This window comes from Chaetura pelagica, unplaced genomic scaffold, assembly GCF_000747805.2.
Source record: "Chaetura pelagica isolate M959 unplaced genomic scaffold, ChaPel_1.0 scaffold405, whole genome shotgun sequence".
NCBI lineage: Eukaryota > Metazoa > Chordata > Aves > Apodiformes > Apodidae > Chaetura > Chaetura pelagica.
The window spans coordinates 4,003,578-4,024,838 of NW_009953489.1; the positions used below are offsets into that span (position 1 = coordinate 4,003,578).

General features: G+C 43.8%; 1 protein-coding gene across 1 annotated transcript in view; it reads left to right on the plus strand.

Moving 5' to 3' along the window:
• The window catches only part of BRD3 (bromodomain containing 3), a 34,203-nt gene that overhangs the window by 2,818 nt on the left and 10,124 nt on the right, over positions 1 to 21,261 (plus strand). The window contains exons 2-6 of the mRNA XM_009998859.1: positions 13,995 to 14,305; positions 15,334 to 15,471; positions 16,478 to 16,625; positions 18,052 to 18,266; positions 19,944 to 20,315. Of these exons, the coding sequence (XP_009997161.1) occupies positions 14,105 to 14,305; positions 15,334 to 15,471; positions 16,478 to 16,625; positions 18,052 to 18,266; positions 19,944 to 20,315 (1,074 nt within the window). The 5' untranslated portion in view covers positions 13,995 to 14,104. The remainder of the gene's footprint in view (positions 1 to 13,994; positions 14,306 to 15,333; positions 15,472 to 16,477; positions 16,626 to 18,051; positions 18,267 to 19,943; positions 20,316 to 21,261) is intronic.

Below are 21,261 nucleotides of genomic sequence, written 5' to 3' on the forward strand. Positions count from 1 at the left end.
GCTGAAACAGAGGAAATCCTCAAAGCCTCCCTTTTTGGAAAGAATAAATGCCAACAATGTATATTTCTTTCTCTTAATCCACACTGGTTAAAAATACTAAATCATGCATGTATTCAGTGCTTTGAGACAATGCTTATTAAAAGGGCTGGGCAGAGGGTAACACTCTTATTCAATGTTCATCATAAGCTTGATTGCAATATTGTCTTCCATACTCACTGTATAGTGCTCAGTGCTGAGACAGTAGCTATTGCAATGAGAGGCTTTTTAGTTTTTGTGACCTCTGCATGCAGAGTTTAAATTAAGAAAGAATGCATGTGCAATGTAAATTGTCTAAGACTTGTTCTCAAAACTGACTTTAGAGTGTTGGTTCCATTAAATTAAAATAAAATCTAGGCTCCATTACTTCTGGAAACAAAACTTCTGCCATTAAAGCACTGAGGTGCTTTTAAAAACTTCTTATATTTTTAAAAACATTGAGAAAGAAAAGCGTGTTGAAGTCTAATGTTCCAGCTCTTTGAGCATGCCAGGCAGCAAGGTTTTTTTTACTGTCTCTTAAGGTTGGTTTTGTTAGTCAGTGTCTGCAAATGCAGGTATTTCAGTGGGCTTTGTAGCTAGTTGTTTCTTTGCACTGTTGTAACTGCACTTGGTGCTTAAATCACAGTTCTTAATGATCGTGGAGAATTTTTCTTTCCTGAATTAAAAACTGTGTGCTTAAAACTTTCTCCTTCAGTCATGTCCTAAAATGGTGGGGAGATTGAGGATGGTTCTTGGTATCTACAAACCATGTCTGCCGGCAGGGATCCAGCCTGCCTGACCTGAGGGTCCCTTTCCCCGTGAGCCCCAGGGAACTGCAGGCAGTGCACACAGATAAAGCAGTTTGCCCTGGTGAAGTTCGAGGCTTTCCATATAGTGTTTACAGATGCATCTTCTAATTGGTTCAAGTCCAGAAATATGCTGTTTAGTGTTTACCTCTTAACTTTGGGGTGGGCCACTTGTGCAGTGAGTTGTGGGTCTCCAGCAGCCCTGGTAAACTCCTAGAATCTCACTCCTTCTCCCTGGAGTAATCTGGGAGCCTGATGGCTCTTGTTGACAGCACAAACAACTCGGGAGTCAAATCCCTCTCCTGGGCACCAGCCGAGTGATGTAGTGAGTCTCATATTTCAAAGGCTTAATTACTTTTACAAAATATATTGCTCTCTGTCTGCTTTGGTAAGTTATCAGGTGCTTTCAGTGCAGGCAGAACTACACTTTGCTAAATGAATGAACAAAGAGTGTTTTGCATCTCAGTGTTGTTGATTGTTTCTCTTCAATCATGGTTACTCCTCCTTTGCTAATTTGCAAAGTTCATTAATCCACAGTGGGTTTCCCAATCATTACCATGAGCAGCACTTTTTGCTTTGTTGTGTGTTGGTTTAGTTCTGTTTTGTTTTGGATTTTTTTTTTAAATTGCCACATTATTCTCCAGTAATAGCCTAGAACACCATTGTAAGCAATAGAGTTCTGGGAATTAGGAAGGAGCCATTGTTTGCTGTGCTGCTCAGTGAGCTGTCAGGACATTTTGGAAGGATGTATCTTACTGTGGCATTAGTGTGGTTTTGTCAATCATTAGTGCTTGTTGGAGGTAAACAACTTTCTTTGGAGCATGCTAACTTTAACCCACTTTTTGCTTAAGCCAACATTGGAAGGATTTAAATTCTTCTGGGGAGTGGTGTGGAAATTCATCATAATGTGCCGCTTTTTCTACTAGTCCTTATTCCTTCTCCCATTCTTTTTCATAAGATACTGACTGGAGAAACACCTCTATTTTGAATTCCTTCACAGCTTTCAAGGCCTCAGTCTCTTCCCAACTTGAGTGTGATAAGAAGACACCATCCTGTCTGGAAGTATTTCAGCAACATGGATAACCTGGGTTATCTCATGCTCTGAAATAAACACATGAGCAGAGAATGCACTTCATGTGACTGATTCACCAGTCCTAGCCAGGCCCAACCTGTATTGAAGGAAAGGCAATTTTCTCCTTGTGTAACTTTGCCTTTTAGCTGCTCAGCTTATTCTCACGTGATACTATGGAGGGTGGCTAGTTGGGGATCTCACTTTCTCACAACCCACTGATGTGGCTGTGCTGAGAGCTGTTTTCTACAAGTGCACTGCTGGATGAGTTTGGCTCTAACAAGTGCGGAGTTTGCAGTCCTGTGCTGTTTTGCTGGGAGGGGATTGCAGGATGGAGCAGACTTTTTTGCTTACCAAGGCTGGTTTAGGAACTGTTCTGCACTGTGGGCTGTAGTGAAACTGATCTGCTGAGCATATATGTGTTGTGCACTGTATGTGCAAGAATTGTGTGTGGGTATAATGGAGAATGCTGTTGGAAAGCATTGTCTTTTTGCAGCTTTTCTCTTGGTGCTACAGTTGTGTTTCGGGTCCGTGAAAGAGAGGTTAAGTGCAGCTCTTCAAGATGCCGTGTCAAAGAGGGTGTGCTCCCCCAACTTTTGCTGGAGTAGGTGCTTGTCTGAGTGTGGGTACTCTGTGTCAGCCAGTGTGCCTGAAATGTGTTCCTTTCCTGGACAGGAATAAGCCACATGGGAATATATTAGGACCGTGTCTATGCTGTCCCGGTCTTAACTTTCTTTGACTTGAACTTCATCCATATGCAGGAGCTTTAAGAGAGGCTTAGGGCTTGCCTGTTGTCCCTGCTCAGGAGGCTAAGCCGTGGGTGCTCTCAGCAGGAGCTGTGCCTGGGGAGGCTTAGCTCCTCTGCTAGGAGCCTGTCTGTCTGCCCGGAGCAGTCTGTGGAGACTGGGTTTGAGGGGGGGAGACCACCTTCCTTCCCTGGGTATGCTAGGCACTATGGAGCACCTTCCCCTCTTCCCCCGGCTTAGCAGCCTCTGCTCCCTGCAGTGGGGAGGGTAGTAATAGACTCCGTGATCCAAATTTTACCCTTTCCTGGGGACTCTTTAGGAGTTTAAATCACATGTGTAAACTCAGGCAGTGGAAGCTGCTTTGATGTCCTCTTAGGGAGCAATAGCAGCTTAGTTATCACAGTGTATTCACACCTTAGCTGACCTGCAGCTTCCTTGAACAGCTGAGCAAATTTGTGGATTTACCCAACCCTAGCAATTCAGCAAGGCACTTTTCATCTGAATTAGTAGAGCTCATGCAGCCTTTTGCACTTGTTTGGCAATGTTTGTTTTAACATAGTGAGTTATTCTGCAACAAAAAGGCACTTGAGTTGGTTTGGAAACATAAAGCTAAGTTGGTGCAACCTGTTAAGGGTAACATGGGTTGGGGATGAGTAGTGGTCACACATGGCAGGGCTGCTGTGGCATAAGTCACTGCTCCTCGTTAGCTAAGCTGCAGTAATTAACGTGGTGGGTGGGTGTACTTACTGTGCCCCATTACCAAGTATAATGTTACTGTCACCCAGCTAACAAGTAGTATATTTATGTCGTGGTAATTCAATCAGTTTCATTTCATTGTTCATCCCCTTAAACTGACTTGATTGTCATATATTGATTTAAGTAGACTTTGCATGGGAAAGGTAGTGTTTTAGCTCTAAACCCAGAGCATGATTTAAACCAGGGGCAGCTCATCTGTTCTTACTACACTTGTAATGCTTTCTGTCCTAAAACAAATCTGTTATTTTACTAAATAGTAACTGTAATTCTTTTAATATATAAATGAATTAAAATTGAGTAGGAGAAAGTGTTGGAGCACAAGCAGTGCATGAGGGGGGCTCAGCTGAGGAGGGAAGATATTTTCTCTAATGAATTACAGTGATGGTTCTGCTGTGTGCTGTGAAATGCGTCCAACAAGTTAACATACAAATGTGAGTCTGTTTATTAGAAGTCTGTCTTCTCTGTCGGTGTTTGAGTGGAGCTGCCTGCAAGGGTAACATCTGTAGCACTTGTAAATGATATTAATAATGCTGATCTATGGCCACGCAGCACTGGTGATGTAAGGTAGAATTGCAGTGTAGATTAGGTACGCAGCACAGAAAACAATCCTTTACATGGGTAATAGATAGAAATTGAATGTTATTTGCAGGGGCTCTGTATTTTATACTTCACTCAGAATACTTTTTGTACTTAGTTGCATTCAGAGGAGGTGATCTGCCTCGTAAATTCACTTGGAAGTTGACTTTGGCAGTATCTACCCCCCCCTCCCTAGCAGGTGTCATGACAGACCTCTTGGGTGTCATGGTTTATCTTTCAGAAGTGTGTTAAAGAGCACTGCAGTATGGGGAAAGGGATAAAGCAGATGGCACTTCTAGCTTTGTAGTTTCTTCAAATGACAATTAGCATTGTGCTTAGTAAAGAACAGGTAGGTGTTTCCATATAAAAAGCTGTGATATTTGAACATCTTGTACATGCAGGTTCTTCTGTGTGTTTGATTATTTCCTTAAAATTTGGTATAACTGTAACACTGAGAAGGAATTGGTGTGTAAATGCTTAGGAAAGACTAATTATTTTAAGTGTAGATGACAATGGAAGTATTCATATCCCTGTTTTACAAGTGGGGAACTGACAAGCCTTACAGCATGGGGTGTCAGGAGCTGAGTTGAGGTGTGAGCATCCTGGTTTGTAGTTGTCTTTTTTTGTAATTCTTTGCAGGTATAAAGCAGAAGCTTGGAGATGCTCTGCCCAGCAGGGAAGTATTCAAACTCCCACCTTTTTGCTTTTGTGTTTTGCCTTCTCTTCAAAATGCTTTGTGTCCAATAGTGTCACATTTTTTTGGAAATCAAAGTGCAGAGAAAGAGACAATCCTAACAAAATCCCTTGTGTAAACACTTACGTGTAATGTATTCGCTATGTGCTGGGTTTGAGCGAGTTCAAGGTTTTTTTTCCTTCTACTGTAAAAGTACACAGAGCACCATATGCTGATTAAAAAGGGGAAGGGCAGACTCTCTTTTTCTGAACACAAATGTTTATCTGTGCAGATCACATCCTCTAGAAAGCAGAAAAAGAGAGCCCTGCGAGGGTGTAGGCATACAGTCATTCCATGAGGAGTTCTGAAGCCTGTGCGGGTGTTGCCACGTTATGCTTTAATGGGTGTACCTAAATGCTTCTTGTATGCACTTACCCTCTAAAACTTGGATCAGTGCCAGAGCATGGAGTAGTTTTGTTTGTTTTGGTTTTGCTTGTTTTTAAAATAATTTAAAGGAAATACGGTTTGTTCTGAATTTGCAAAATTCTCCAGTGTGAAGAAATTGTGACAGAGTCTGTAGGGTTTTTTGCTGTGCCCATTAGCAAGGTTTGATTTTGGGATTGTCAGACTTTTTCTCCTTGGCCAACTCTCATGTAAATACGGAGATTTCCTCCTCTTGACTAGGCAGCAATTTATTTATTTGGTGCTTTAGGAAGTGTGCTGAAAGAGAGTAAGATCTCCATGCTGTTGCGCACCTTGTGCTTGTACAATGGGACTTGTGTAGCTGGGAGCACGTTCTGCAGCAATCCTGTAGTGAGAGGATGTATCTTCAGGGCTGGGTAGCATTGACTAGATCAGCTATCATAGCTATTGTAACTGCAACAATGGGAGCATCCACAAATCTGATCAGTCTGAATAGACTCTCCAGCCCCAGACATCTAGCACTTAACCTCCTTTGTCATTTTATCTCTCCCTAATGGACAGCTGGGGAAGGGGTTAACAAAAGCAGAAGGGCCAAAAAACGTGGAGAGGTTGAGTTTGTTTCTGTCTTTGTCTGAACCTTCCTTAGAAGGAGATTTATCTTGATTGACCAATTAGTTATATCCTGTAGGTGATAAGTCTGCAAAAACCCTCTGTGGAATGATGCTAACCACAGAAACCGTGCAACTTATCAAGAGGGGAAAGTTGCTTAGTGCTTTGCAGGATAGGGCTTGAAGCGGTTGCTGCACGGCGGAGGAGGACTGTGTTGCTGTCTGTGTTGTGGTTTATACCATTCATCCAATGTGCCTTCAGCCATGTTCCTGCCTCTCCATGGTCCCCTGCACACCATCCTGATGTGTTGGCAGCTCCTCTGGTATGTGGCACATGCCAGCACCTTCCCAACACTTCCTTTTTGCCTAATGTCCAAGGCTGCAGGGCTTCTGCTGCACATGGCTTTGGGAGGACTGCAGTAACCCCTTCAAGTGCTGAAAACTGCCAAATAAGCGTTCAGTGTGTTGCAGGGCACTAGATAAGAGAGCATAATTTCAGAAGTAGGTTCAGCCTCTGTCCCTTCCCTGTAAGCCTTATTTGCTTGCTGTCTGGTTTCTTTCTGGCTCTTCCCCCGATTATGAGATGTGTTGAGTTCAGCCCTGTGGGTCATGCAAGGTAATTTCATTGCATCTCCACCTTTCTCCTGTCGGAAGAAATGGCACGAGCAGACACATGCCCAGTCATGTGATCCTCTCAAACACTTTCCTTTCTGTGCTAAATCTCTGTTATGAAAATGAAGGATGAAACAGCCCTTTTCCATTACCGTAAAGGAATAATTGGTGTGTCTTGTTGTGAGAGGCAACCACTATCATTTTTGTGTGGAGCACCTGCCCATTCCTGTCCTGTTGATTTGACTCTGTCTTTGCAAAGCATTGATGTGCGAGCAACCAGTGCTCCTTTACATACTCCGAAACCTGTTCAGAAATGCTTATTTCCACTTCTACAACTAAGGTCACCCAGTAAATTTGCTGAAGCACCTCCTGGAAGATTTTTTGCAAGTGCAGTTCACTTTATTTCAGAAATCTCAGTCCGATCCTTATTGCAGAGTCAGGTTTCAAAGCTGGCTGAACTCCTCCAGTCAGGAATCCAACAGAGTAAGCTCTTTATCCACTTGTTCTTTCCCTTCCTTCTGTAGTCTTGTGAATAAAACTGTAACTCAGCTTGCACAAATCCAACGTATGTCCAAGTTAAAATTTGCCTCCACATTTCCTTAGGACACAAAAAGTAGGGCTGCAAGAAATGTCCAGAGGTCATTCTGTCATTCTCCTCAATCCAAAACAAGATCCAACCATACCTAATTCATTACTGATGCTGGTTATTTAAACTGTTCTCAAAGGCAAATTAAAAGCTATGAAAATGAACTTTTTATAATGTGAAGCATCACTCTCTGCACTTGAAACTCTGCAGCCTTTAGAAAGTAGTTGAGCCCCAAGAGATTTGTGTGTTGCAGGAGGTATGTGACATGCATCTAAATTCTTGCTCAGACTTGGTCAGAAGGTGCTTCCTGTGGCACTTGGTGGAGAGAAATACTCTGGCCTGTAATTGCCAGAAGGACCATTTTACTTGGGGTGCCTAGAATAGTGCTTATAAAAGTCTCCAGTGCTTTTATAGTCAAGATGAAGTGACTTGTGGATATCCCTGTGTTTGAAGGCATAATATGAGACATCTTAAAGCAGCCTGATTGGCAGGGACACTTGAGTATGTATCAGAACTGAGGGCCTTTGAAGTTACCAGTTACTTCTGGCTAATTCTTATCTACTGGTTAGGAACTCCCAGGCTTCTTACTGAGGAAACACCTGCTCTTTTAATAGCTAAGGAGAAACAAAGGGTGGGAAATCTATCTGCATAATCTGATGAGCATTAAACCAAGTCAAAAGCCAAGAAACTGACTTAATCTTCTGTGATGTCTTTTGCTCCCTCATGCAGAGGTGAAGATCCAACCATACCTAATTCATTACTGATGCTGGTTATTTAAACTGTTCTCAAAGGCAAATTAAAAGCTATGAAAATGAACTTTTTATAATGTGAAGCATCACTCTCTGCACTTGAAACTCTGCAGCCTTTAGAAAGTAGTTGAGCCCCAAGAGATTTGTGTGTTGCAGGAGGTATGTGACATGCATCTAAATTCTTGCTCAGACTTGGTCAGAAGGTGCTTCCTGTGGCGCTTGGTGGAGAGAAATACTCTGGCCTGTAATTACCAGAAGGACCATTTTACTTGGGGTGCCTAGAATAGTGCTTATAAAAGTCTCCAGTGCTTTTATAGTCAAGATGAAGTGACTTGTGGATATATCCCTGTGTTTGAAGGCATAATATGAGACATCTTAAAGCAGCCTGATTGGCAGGGACACTTGAGTATGTATCAGAACTGAGGGCCTTTGAAGTTACCAGTTACTTCTGGCTAATTCTTATCTACTGGTTAGGAACTCCCAGGCTTCTTACTGAGGAAACACCTGCTCTTTTAATAGCTAAGGAGAAACAAAGGGTGGGAAATCTATCTGCATAATCTGATGAGCATTAAACCAAGTCAAAAGCCAAGAAACTGACTTAATCTTCTGTGATGTCTTTTGCTCCCTCATGCAGAGGTGAGTTAAGGACACAGTTGCATCTCCCAGTCTTCAGGATGTTATTGGGGCTGTACTCAAATAATATGCATGAAAAGCAAATCTCTGGTGTGTGGAATTAATGATCTGAGAGACAGCAGGGACAGCTGAATGGATGTTCAAAGTGGAAAGCTGCATTGTGCCATAAGCCAAATTCCCATTTCCTGCAGTGAAGCCAAGTGCAAATGCTTCATCCCCAAGTCTTGAGGGGGTGGCATATTGTGTGTAGCTTGTGTCTCTGCCAGGGCAGTGCTGGTTGGTAAAGCAACTTGTCTCTCCTTGAGTCTTGGTTTCAAATTGCACATCCCTTGTGTTTGAAGAGAACATCCGTGCTGAGATGGGATTAGTAGATAGTGAAATCTGTCCGAAGTTCAGTTCTTATATAGGACTGTGAAGGAGATTGAAGGCAGACTAGGAGGAAAAGAACATCCACTAGCTTTACTTCCTTCTGGAGGAGTGGTGGTGTAGCCCTTAATTTCTACAGCCATAGAATGAAATATGTACAAACCTTAATTAATAATCCTATCTGACTTTATGTTGAGGTGTAGTAGTAGTGCACTAAACCTCTCCTGCAGTTGTAAGAAAGTCAGGGTAAGACAGTCAAAGGCCTGCTGCTTCTCAGAGAAGTAGTGTGTACAAGGTTCCAGATATTGTTGCTGTTGGGAGAAAAGGGACCAAATGACTGCTTTGGTGGCTGCGAGGAGAGTATGTGGGGGAGCACAGCATGTGGACGCCTGCTCCAGCTGCCCTACTGTCTTGGTGTGGTTCTGTCTTCAGAAAGGCTGAGTTGGTGCCTTTCCCCCCTCTATGAGCAGCTCTGCCTGGGAGGTGCTGTTTTCTCTGACGGGCTAACGAAATGGGGGCTGGGCACTCACCGGGGTTCAGGGCTCTGCTCTGGGCTCTGCAGCCGCCTCGTTGGGTGGCCCCGGGCAGGTCACTCAGCAGGGAGTGAAGTCTGTATTGAGAGCACCAGCTCTTTCTGGTAGGAGCAGGGTCTTACTGTGTTTCTGCAGAGTGCTAAGTACTGAGGGACCTTGGTCTCTGCACAGCCTCTGTGTGCTACTGTAATGTAAATAATAATTTGGAGATAAAGGTGGGGTCAAGGAACATCTCTTAAACTTGGTAATTTTCCCTGATGGGAAGATTTATATTGCAGTGACTGGGCTGGAATCGTGCCAGATTTTGATCAGTGTCCAAGTAACCAAGCTTTATTACTGTACTAAGGGGAAAAAAAGAGTTGTTGGGCTCACATGCTAACATAAAGCTTGCTACCTTCTAATTTTACAATCAAAACAAACACAATCCTGTACTGCATGGGCAGCAGCAAGGGAGTGAGCCATCTCTTAAATGTTTGGCTCTGCCAAAGCAAGTGGCAGAACCGTTAGCTGAAGCAGCAGGCTCACTGGCACACTGCACATTTCATGGGGTTTTATAGCTTCTTTTAAAATAGTCTTCACCACTGCAGACAGTCTGTGGGCTGCATCAGCTGAGTAAAATGTTATCCTACTGGTACAGGGAATTATTAACATGTTTTCTCCATGCCAGCTGTCTCTCCAGTGACTGACCCATGCAAGCAACTCAATGAAAGAAAAGTTTTTAAAAAATGCTTATAACCTATCTGGGTTTTTTTGATGACTGGTTTGTCTGGGGGCTGGGCCAAACCCCACAGCTGTGCTGGATGCTACAGTGGGGTTGCAACTTGGCACAAAAGGACAGACTTACACTCCAGAGAAGCAAGATTTATTTGGGAGTTTGGGTTTTGCTTTTAGTTATTGTCTCAAACTGGGATGGGTAAGGAGGAGGAGAAATGCACAATATGGGAAGCAGTGTACAGTCTTCATGTATGGCAACAAAAAGTGTACTTTGTAATACCATAATTACATATGTGCAGCCAGGAAAATCAAGAACAGCTTCTGTTACTTGAACATTGCTGGTCTGGGAAACAGGATAAGTAATAATTTAACGATTTACATTAGAGAAGTTGTTATCCCAGGACTGAAAGAAGTCCAACCTTAGCCCCTCACTGGAAGATGCACAGGATGTCTGTGCCAAGGCTGGTTTTTGCAGTCTTCATTCAAGGCTTCTGTGGTACCTTGTACAGCAATGTCCTGGCTCACCACTGGGCTCCCTAATAGTTTAAATAATTATTGATGCAAAGTGCAATTTCAGGAGATGCTGAAGTGCTTTGGCTTGAGCTGTGTATTTTGATTCTACTTGTAGTTATGGGGAAATTTGTGTAAACTTGCTTGGTTTTTGTATGTGTATCTACTTAAGTGTCATGTTGGATGATTTATATGCTAAGTTAGGATGTCAGATGGTCATGCCTCTCACTTTCCCTGTTTGATAAACAAGGTCTGACAACTCTTGGATTTCTCAGGCAGAGCCATGGCCTCTCTGAATTCAGTGTCCTACACTTTTGGACATTTCCAAAACATTTGCACCCTCAGCACCCAGATTTCTTATAATCCTGCTTTTTATGTTCTTAAAAAGAATATTATTTTGAAAGTTTAGAAATAAGGAATGGGTTTAGAGACACATTCTTAATTTTAAAAATGAAGGAATGATTGCTATCAAAGCAGCTTCCTCCGCAAATGAAGAGGAAGCTGGTGGACCAAGGGCTAAAGGAGTGGAATGAGGCACATGTAGATTAAAGCTGTCTTTATGCCAGGAACAGAAACTTCCAGTGCTGTTGAAGTAGCCCAGGTAGCTATTCCTGTCTTTCAGTCGCAGGATCTGGCATTTAAATGACAGTGGTGTTAAGAGGTTTTGGTTGTAATAACCAAGGAGTTGGAGCATCCAAGTTAATCAGCTGTCAGAGGAAGAGCTGAGTTGGCTGTCATGATTCTGCCCCTCCTACTTTTAGTAATGTTATTAATTAAAATCCTTTCTGAGTTGTGTCACTTGATGACTGTTACATGCCTCTCTTACGTGGACTGTACAAGCCTTGCTTAAGCTTGATGATCAAAATGTGCATGTGAGAAGGCAGTGCATGTCCCAGAGGGTTTGCTGGCTGGGTGGAGCAGATGAAGACAGAAAGGAACTGTAGCTATCTCCATGGCACAGATGAGGAGCTGTGGTGTGAAGATACTGAATGCCTTAGTTAACGTCAGAGAGGGAGTCTGGGAGAGGTGGGAGCTACATCTGCGTTTTTTGAATTACAGTTCCGGGATTTAATACAAATTAATTTTAAAAAAAAATCCCCATCAAATAGTTGGAGAGGTAAGAAGACATCAGGAAATTCAAATGAAAAGAGAATAGTTGTATTTAACCTTAGATTATTTAAAGGAACAACTTGAGTTACACTGCATAGTTTCACATGTGTGGCAGAAATGCTCTATAGCAGTAGGAGTTGCTCTCTGTAGTTTTATTTCCTGTCAATCCTTACAATGGATTCAGTTTGTTAATCAAGAGGACAGCAAACCAAATATTTCAATGGTGGTCACCAGAGGCCTGCAGTCATTGTTGCATACACTCAGATGATGGATATTGCTCAAGGGCCTTGGGGTCTGAAATGCATGCAGAGAGCTGCCCAGAAGGGAAACTGAGTGAAACTTCCCAGTTATCTTTTATTCTGCTTTTTATTTTTTTGTCTATTCCCCCTTTCAATCTGATGGCATTTTGCAATACTTCTACTGCTGCTTTGAGTTGATGGTTTCTTCCAAATCTGAAATTGCAAGTAACAACCTAGTTTTGAAATTCCTTGCCCAGAGGATGCCAGCATCTTTCTTTACTAATTGATGATCACCCTGCCTGCCAACAGCAGCACAACCAACATGATCAGATGAGAGGGCTGCGAAGCAGGGACCGGTCCTTTTCCAACTACTAAGCTAGGCTCTTGAGTTATCAGAGAATAGGGACCAGAGGCTTGATTCTGAATTTGTGCAATATACATGGCACAAGAAAGTCTTGCATCATCTCTACGTTTTCTGCATCCTTGCAGTAGAATGGATCTTGTGAATGGATTGTGGCAGAGACAAAACTGGTCTTGTCTGTTACCTGTTCACATAAAACAGGCATCTTCCCATGTGGATCTCAGTTTGTAACAATATTGTTTTCCCTAGAAGCACTCTAAAAAAGACAAGCAAAGAACAAAAAATCCAAAACAAAAACCACCAACCCCAAACCTGTACAATTGGCTCTAAAAAAATAAGCCAGATTTAGTTTCTGAAGCCAGGGACACCTGTGACCCAAGCCAAACTGGTCCACAGCAATGTACCCAGCAACCATGGCTACTGGAGCACTCAGGTGTCCCTGGTGGCCTGTGGCACAGCCTGCTTTATGGTGTAGTTTCCTGTGCCACAACATGACCAGGATGCTGGAGTGTTCTCCCAGTTGGGCAGCAGCTGGTCTCCAGAGCACAAATGTCTTTGCTACCCAGGCAAGTCTGAGATGAGCAGTAGTTAAACATCCCTCTCTGCTGCAGATCTGTTTGTTAGTAAGCATCTGTTTTTGTATACTTGCTCCCAAATAAGGTATGTGTTTACTTTTTGCCATCGTCTAATCAGCAACTCAGAGGATAAGCTGATATTCTATACTTAGTCCAGATACTCTATAGAGATGATTAGGTATGTATCAAAGAAGAGGTTCCTGGTTTTTTTCCTAGGAAGTCACACTTCTCTCTCCTTCTCCTTCTCTTCTTCCTGTATTACTGCAGCTTCTGTCTCTGCTCATGTTGCTGCTCTGTGCAACCATGAAGCACATGTTAGTGGGAGGGCTTGTGTAGATTTCTGAACATATTTGAAATAATTTGCCTGTAGAAAGTGATTGTGGTCTCTTTGCCGTGAGAAGAGTAGCTGCTGTCCTGATGTTACTTGAAATATCAAATGTTTATGGAAGATGACACAACAAAGCTGTTTACCATATGATATACAAGACACACTGATACTAGGTTTTTTTTTCCTTGCAGTTTGCTGGGGAAAAAATAGAATACAGTAATGCAATTTGTGCATTCTTTTGTTTTGTATGTGCCTTTAATAGCATGACAGTGTTCTCCTAACCAAGTCATAAAATGTTACTTATCATTCATAGTGAGCTTGTATCTTGAGACTTCCATGCAAAACTGAGGGCTTAGTCAGGTATATGTAGTAAGGGACTTAATAAGACATTTATGAGATTCAATGTGCAGGTCAGTTCAGGTTAGGCTGTTTCTGGTCACACCTCTCATTCACAACTCTTGACAGCATCTCCCTCTGCCCCTTCTTTTATTTCTCTGGATTGAGATCCTCTGGACAGTTGTTCTTCACTCTTGGTTTTGGGATTTTAGACCACTGCACCAGTGTAGAGACTTGTAAGCTGACTCAGTGCCAGCTGGTGTGGGTCTAGAGACAATGCAGTTAACTGCACACTATGGATTTACTAGCTTGGATCAGTGTGTTCATGCAGGTCTCAGCATTACATCCCAGCTGTATTCCCAGCCATACTCTTAAGCTGCCCCATGTGTTTTCTTCACACAAAGATGCTCTCTGAGCCAGACAAAGCAAGAACTAGTGCTGTGAAGCTTTATGGCTATCTGCAGGCTTTTAATTTGGGAATTGCTGTTCCACTGTCTCTTGGCTCTTGAGCTGTGCCCATCATTAAGATGAAGTGTGTTACAGGGAATGAACCAGATGGGGCAAAGAGCCTGAGTTCAAACACTATAAGCAGCAAAAGTGTCTTACCCTGCCTAAATCAAGTAAGTATCTGTATTTTTACACATTGTCTTGTTCCTCTTGTGTCATCCAGGTTGTATGGTTGCACCCTGGAAATGGGATGTCAGTCCCGTTCAGGGAGCATAAAGGAAGAAAGAAAATCTCCCAGTTGCTGCTGCTGTGACAGCGAGTGAGAGCAGGAAAATGTCGACAGTCACATCAGCAATCCAGGCTCCTCAGGGGCCTGTGAATCCGCCACCTCCCGAGGTCACTAATCCTAACAAGCCTGGCAGGAAGACCAACCAATTGCAATATATGCAAAATGTTGTGGTAAAGACCTTGTGGAAGCATCAGTTTGCTTGGCCTTTCTACCAACCTGTTGATGCAATTAAATTGAACTTGCCGGTATGTATTTAGCATCTTCTGCTCTGTGTTCTGTTCTTAGAAAGCTTTGGGTCAGTGAGATCAGTTTTCTGATCTCTGGATCAGAACAGTTCAGTTGCTTTTGGGGATTGCCTTGAATGCTCTTAGACTCGCTGAATGAGATTGTCTTTCAGAGCTAGAGAGATGCAGGTCTCTGAAGGAGAAAACTGCTTCTCCCTCAGTGAGGGAAGAGAAGAGCACAAAGGCAAGCTGTCCTAAAGCATCTGAAGTGTAATTCTTCATTTGTGATGTCTTCACCCCTTGTCCCACCTCTGTCCAATTTGAGAGAGTCATGAAGCCCATAGCAATGCATTTGGCATTGGGCTCACCCTAACTTATGTTTTCTGTAGGCTTTCCTGGGTTTGCCACTGACTTGAGTGTTGAGGAACTCGGCTCTTCTCCAGCACGAGAAAATTACAGTGTATAACCTTGCATGCCTAGAGCACCTCCAGACTAATCACAGCCTCTACAGAGGCCAGCCTAGGAACTGGGTTAACATGTGGAAGCTTTTTAAAGGGCTGAAACGCCCTTAAAAAAAAGACTGAAGCTTTTCACACAGTCTTAGCCAGTGCTGGCACTGATAAACTTTTGCAAGTGCCAGAGGCAGTCTTTTAAAAAGCAAAGCAGAAATGCTGTTTCCCAAATTGTAGCCAGTCCACTGTTAACCTGAGCACCCTGCCAAAGCTAGCTCTGACCCTGCTGCTCTGCTTCTTTAAGCACCCATTAGTATGTCTGTCTGAGCATGTATTTGGGGCAGTTGTGTAAAGTTCATGGTTGTAGAAGGAGTTCTGCTGCTTTGTAGTTACTTGCATCATAATGGTAGACTTGGTAGACTAGAAGTCCACAAATGAGAAAATAAACAAAAGCAGAGATGATGTTTGAAACTTACACAAAAATTTGGGGGTGTCTTTTGGAAGGGGAGAATGAGGAGAAAGCTGGGTGTAAAGGGAGATGTGAACAGCACTTTTTGTGCATCAGGAGCTGTAATGTCTTTTCTGTTTCTCCAACAGGATTATCACAAAATAATAAAAAACCCCATGGACATGGGGACCATCAAGAAGCGCCTGGAACATAACTATTACTGGAGTGCCAGTGAATGTATGCAGGATTTCAACACCATGTTTACAAATTGTTACATTTATAACAAGGTAAATACCCTGGACGAGCTTTTAGCTGCCTAGAAAAGGCCCTCCTACAGCTGCTGCACTGGAGTTTTGAACAAGGCCAGCTCTGCTGTGCTCTGGGACCTCCTTGCAAGGCTTTGAAATGCCACATTACTTTGCAGTAATGCAGTCGCATTACTTGAAATGCACAAAGCTGCCTTTGTGCTGGCTGTCTTCCCCCAGACTAGTTAAAATGGCAAATATGCCTTTTAATTATAGGTAGATTTCTGTTCTGGGGTTACACAGCAAGTTTTTACTCCTTTTATTTCCAGTTAGTAATTCTTTAAGATGAGCTACAGTTTATGCAGTGCTTTCCAGGTGATCTATGGGGTATTAGTGCTATGTATTGCACTGGCTGTCTAGCAGTAAATAGTATCTCTTAGAAGCAGAGAGCAGTTCAGGAAATAGAACTCTCTTCTCTGGTTATACCTTGTTCATACTTGCACCCCTTTAGATTGCTTATTATTGTTTCGGGTTGGGCTTGTTTGCTGTTGTGTTAGGTTGTTAAAAGCCTCTTCTTCTTTGTATTATGTTTTCTACAGTGGTTTGTCATCATTGACCCATACTGGAGGACAAGCTGAAATAAACAAATTAATTAGTTTGAGCCACAGAATATGTGTTTACACTCTTCTCCTGGACCTGCTGGCAAGCAGGGGAGGACAGCTCATCTGTTCCAGTTTGCTGCTTCCACACTGATGCACAGGATGCTTGCTATCAGGCTCCTACTGGAAGTCCTGATAACTCCCTGGATGCAGTGTAGTTAGAGATTGTAACTGTTGTGTGCTAGACCAGCATAGAGGAGTAGGAGGGTAGCATGTACAGAGGGAGAAGAGCTAGTCTGTTGATTGTTGGTCCAACCAACAATGGTTGGTTGGATACCATTGTTTATTTGAAGAGCAGTGTTCACTGAGGATTTTAAAGCCTGACCTTGAACTTCTTTGCTTCTAGGATGTCAATGATACAGAATGGGTTCGTGTTCTTCTTTTTGCAGCCCACAGATGACATCGTCCTCATGGCCCAAGCCCTGGAGAAGATATTTCTGCAGAAGGTTGCCCAGATGCCTCAAGAGGAAGTTGAATTATTACCCCCAGTTCCTAAAGGCAAAGGTCGCAAGCCATCAGCGGGCACACAGAGTGCAGGTATTAACCCACTCCAGTGACAGTAAATGTGATGAGCCTCTTGCTGAGGCCTGACCCACCTTCCAAGCTGCCTGGCTTTGCAGATGTCGAGGAGAGTAAGGGAGCATGCAGGCTAATAGTTAAAGCAGTGGAGGAAAGTGTGGGATGTTATCCTTAGTAACTAGAATAGCCCAGCGTTTTGAATGTAGTATGGGATTTGGTATGAGAAGAATGTTGATAGTAAACCAGTGTTTTTAGTTACTGCTAAGAAATCAAGGACTTTTCAGCTCCCCATGCCTTGGTGTGCAGGTACACAAGAAGCTGGGAGGGAGCACAACCAGAGCAGTGAATCCAAATGGCCATTGGAATATTCCATATCATGCAATGTCATGTTCAGTGTATAGATGAGGGTTTGCCAGGAAGCTCCTGCTCTCCTCCAGGATTGCAGGTTCAGGATTTTCTCATCCCCAGGATCACTAGCCAGGAACAGGCTGGGCATTGGTCAGCAGGTGATGAGCAGTTGCCCTGGGCATCAGTTGATTGTATATTCTGTTATTATTGTTACTTTATATTTTATTTCAATTATTAAAATTTTTAAATCTCAACCCATGAGTCTCTTACTTTTCCTGTTCTCTCCTCAGCTCCTGGGAAGCTGGGTGAGAGTGAGTGAGTGGCTGTGTGGTGTTTTGTGGCTTGACAGGTTAGAGCCATGACACAGATAAATTTGTGATGTTGTCTTTTCAGCATCCTTCAATAAAAGCCACTATAAAAACATCGAGGACTACTGATACTTTGGTTATTAGTTACTAGATTTGTGGCCTTTAACTGTGCACTAGCAGGCAGTTCTTCAACAGGGCAGGTCTAGCAGAAGAGCCATTTGCCTGCCTGTCAGAGGCTCAAGTTCTGCTTCCAGCTTTTTCTTTTGCTATGTAACTTGTCAGATGTCAAGTGCTTTGGACTCTTGGGTGTTGAGCTGGCAGTGGGGGAGTGGTTGTTACTATTTGTCACAAACAGTAAAAACACTCCCAGATTGAGGTCTGCACAGGACGGGGTTGTCCAAAACAGCCACCTCCCTGTTCCCTCTCATTGAGCTCCTGCTCTTTTGCTGGGTGCAGAGTACCTCTGAGAGGGGTGAAGGCTGTCCCACAGCAACATGTGGCCCACATGTGAAGCTTGAATTATTTTGCTTGCATGTGGCTGGCCTGAAGCTCATGGTATGAGGACTTAGGTCAAAGATTTCTTATTTTCTGTTGACTCCTGGGTAACAGCACCAAACAAATCACACTATTGCATCCTTTGTTCTCATCCTGTGGCCCTGGACTGGGAGATTTTTGCCAAGCCCGTGGTTGCACAGTCCAGTGTCACCAGTGCCACTTTGTTGCCGTGTCCTGTCGGCACTTGCAGCCATCAGTACCTTGCAGCACGTTTCCACTTTGTCGTTTGAAAGGAGCCCAGCAAGCAGTGGCCGTGTCTTCCGTCTCCCCGCCGGCCCCCTTCCAGAGCGTCCCTCCAGCCGTGTCTCAGACGCCCGTCATTGCTGCCACCCCCGTGCCAACCATCACTGCTAATGTCCCGCCTGTCACTGCCCCTCCCGCCGCTGCGCCCCCTCCGCCTGCCGCTCCGATAATGCCTGTGGTGCCTCCTACGCCGCCGGTAGTCAAGGTAAATGGAGAACTCAACCCTTTTCTCTTCAGAAGGCAGTGTCGCTGAGCAGTGCGTTATTGCCGTCCCCTCACTGCTGGTTACTTACCTTCCTTCTCTTCATGTTGGATTCTGCCTCTCTGGCTGTTACTGTCCCTCTGGGGTGTGCCTGGACAAGTGCTTTCTGTTGGGTTTCAGAGAGTTGAGAGAAGTTTTACAGATTTTACCACACCCCAGCTGAGGTGACGTCAACTGCAATTGCTCCAACTCAGTTATAAGCTCTCATCTGGCCTTAGCCAGTGCTGATGCTCCATGAACCATAAGGCTGTTGGAGATTTCCCCCATTTTGTACTATATTGCCCCAAACATCTCTTTCCTCTCTAACTGACCCTCTGATTTCACTGGGACTATTCCTTTAAGGTTTTCAGACACCAGCACTAGGAATGTTCCTCTCTGCCATAAACCAGTTCAAGACAAGCCTGTCGCTCCAGTTGGAGGAGACTGATGTTGCCTGCAGGTTTTGGGTGGATTAGTTCTGTCTTCCTTGCTGACTAATCTGGGAGCTGCCATTGGTGTTTTGCTATTTACTATGTTAATTTATGGGTAAAAGAAAATGTTGCTCTAAATAATTGGGATGTTCATAGCAAGCTGTGTATTGCTTTAGAAAGGATGAAAGCATAGCTTGGAGAAAGTTGGTTTCTTTTTTTTTCTAAACTGGGAAATAAACTGCAACAGTATTGGTGTTCTCTTATGTGAGGTTGCATGGGCCTGCAGAGCCACAGAATTGTTTTCCTTATTTAACTCTACAGCTTGGGAATTACTAGAGAAATTGTAAGTCAGATCTTGCAGCTAGGCTGTGCTCCTCAGAAGACTCTCTCATACTTCAGTTTCTGTCCAAATAACTTGCTTCTGATAATAAATTTAATTTTAAAACTCAAGAATGAGCCCAGAAGAGAGTTTGCCAAATAGATGCTGCAGAATTACTTCTGCTTGGGATTTACTTAAGCTTTGCCTTAAATTTCCCTAAGGCACTTTTTCCCCTTTCTCTCTCTCCAGAAAAGTAAATCCTTCATAGGAGCATGTGACTGGCTGGACAGTCACAGCTTGAATTTGTGAGAGAGGTTTTATTTGCTTAAGACAAAATTACTTAATTCTTGCTCTTGCCCATAATAAGCAATCTACCTTAGCACACCCACTAAATACAAGGGAGTGAGGGCTCATGGGTCTTTGGTGATTAATATGCTTTGGTTCAGAACTTATAGCCTGATCCTGCCACTGGGGACTCAGACATGTGGTTAAGTTACTGACACTTACTAAGTCACGATGCATCAGCTGAGCTGCAGTAATCGACTGGGCGCACGCCTTTCCCTTGGCACACACGAGGTAAGAGTCCTTGGTTTACATCTCAGTGCAATACAAAGAGCTAACACATTTTTCATCGTGTTTGGGGATGGGTTGGAGACGTGCGAATGGCTGGTTACTGTGGCTCAGATGACGTGTAGTAGTACATCGTGTTGTAGTCACTGAGTTTGTTGAAGCCTCTAGGCTCAAGTCCCATTTACCCCAGGGAAGTAATGATGTTTTCCATCAGGTGACAGGCAGATCTCAAAAATCAGAATGACTTGTGCTGGGTTTCTGCATGCGTAGCTTGAGAGCTGGGCTCATACTCACGAGATCTGTTCCCCTCTGCTGTTTCAGAAAAAGGGAGTGAAGAGGAAAGCAGACACCACAACCCCCACCACCTCGGCCATCACTGCCAGCCGCAGCGAGTCGCCCACGCCCCTCTCGGACCCCAAACAGGCCAAAATCATCGCCCGGCGGGAGAGCGGCGGGGGGGGCATCAAACCACCAAAGAAGGACCTTGAGGATGGAGAGGTCCCTCAGCATGCAGGGAAGAAGGGCAAACTGTCTGAGCACCTCAAGTACTGTGACAGCATTCTCAAGGAGATGCTCTCAAAGAAGCATGCAGCCTATGCATGGCCCTTTTACAAGCCTGTTGATGCAGAGGCCTTGGAATTACATGACTATCATGATATTATCAAACACCCCATGGATCTCAGTACTGTTAAAGTACGTCCACATTTACCACCTCTTTTACAGGGTGTATCACAGCCCTCTGGTTGCAGAGGACTAGCTCCTTCTGGGGGAGGGGGAAGGGACAAGGGTGGAAAACAGAACCTGTTTGGATATCATCTGGATATTTTTATATTTTGCTTCTTTACCTTCTCTTTTTTCCCATAACCATCAAACCACCAAAGAAGGACCTTGAGGATGGAGAGGTCCCTCAGCATGCAGGGAAGAAGGGCAAACTGTCTGAGCACCTCAAGTACTGTGACAGCATTCTCAAGGAGATGCTCTCAAAGAAGCATGCAGCCTATGCATGGCCCTTTTACAAGCCTGTTGATGCAGAGGCCTTGGAATTACATGACTATCATGATATTATCAAACACCCCATGGATCTCAGTACTGTTAAAGTACGTCCACATTTACCACCTCTTTTACAGGGTGTATCACAGCCCTCTGGTTGCAGAGGACTAGCTCCTTCTGGGGGAGGGGGAAGGGACAAGGGTGGAAAACAGAACCTGTTTGGATATCATCTGGATATTTTTATATTTTGCTTCTTTACCTTCTCTTTTTTCCCATAACCTGGGCCATCTTTTTTCTGCCCTGCAAAGCAGAGACTGTACAATGGCATCCTCTCCTCTTTGTGGATAGTCCAGCTATTTAAACTTATGTCCTTGGAATTGTGTTGCACTCTGAGAAGAAGAGGTGCTGTATTTCATAGGATTCAATTGATAGTATCCCATTTCCAGAAACTGCTGCCTGTCTGCCTACTTGTTGGCGTGATGTGTGGTCCAGATAGGCTTACGCTGAGCAATTCCAACTGGAACGTGATGATCGCCTGGTACCTGGGGAGAGGAGGAAATGTGGTGATGCTTGTGGGGTTCATGCTTGGCTCTTCAAGAGCTTAGCTTAGTATGGTCCAATATTAAAGGTGTTTTTCCTGGTAGACTGG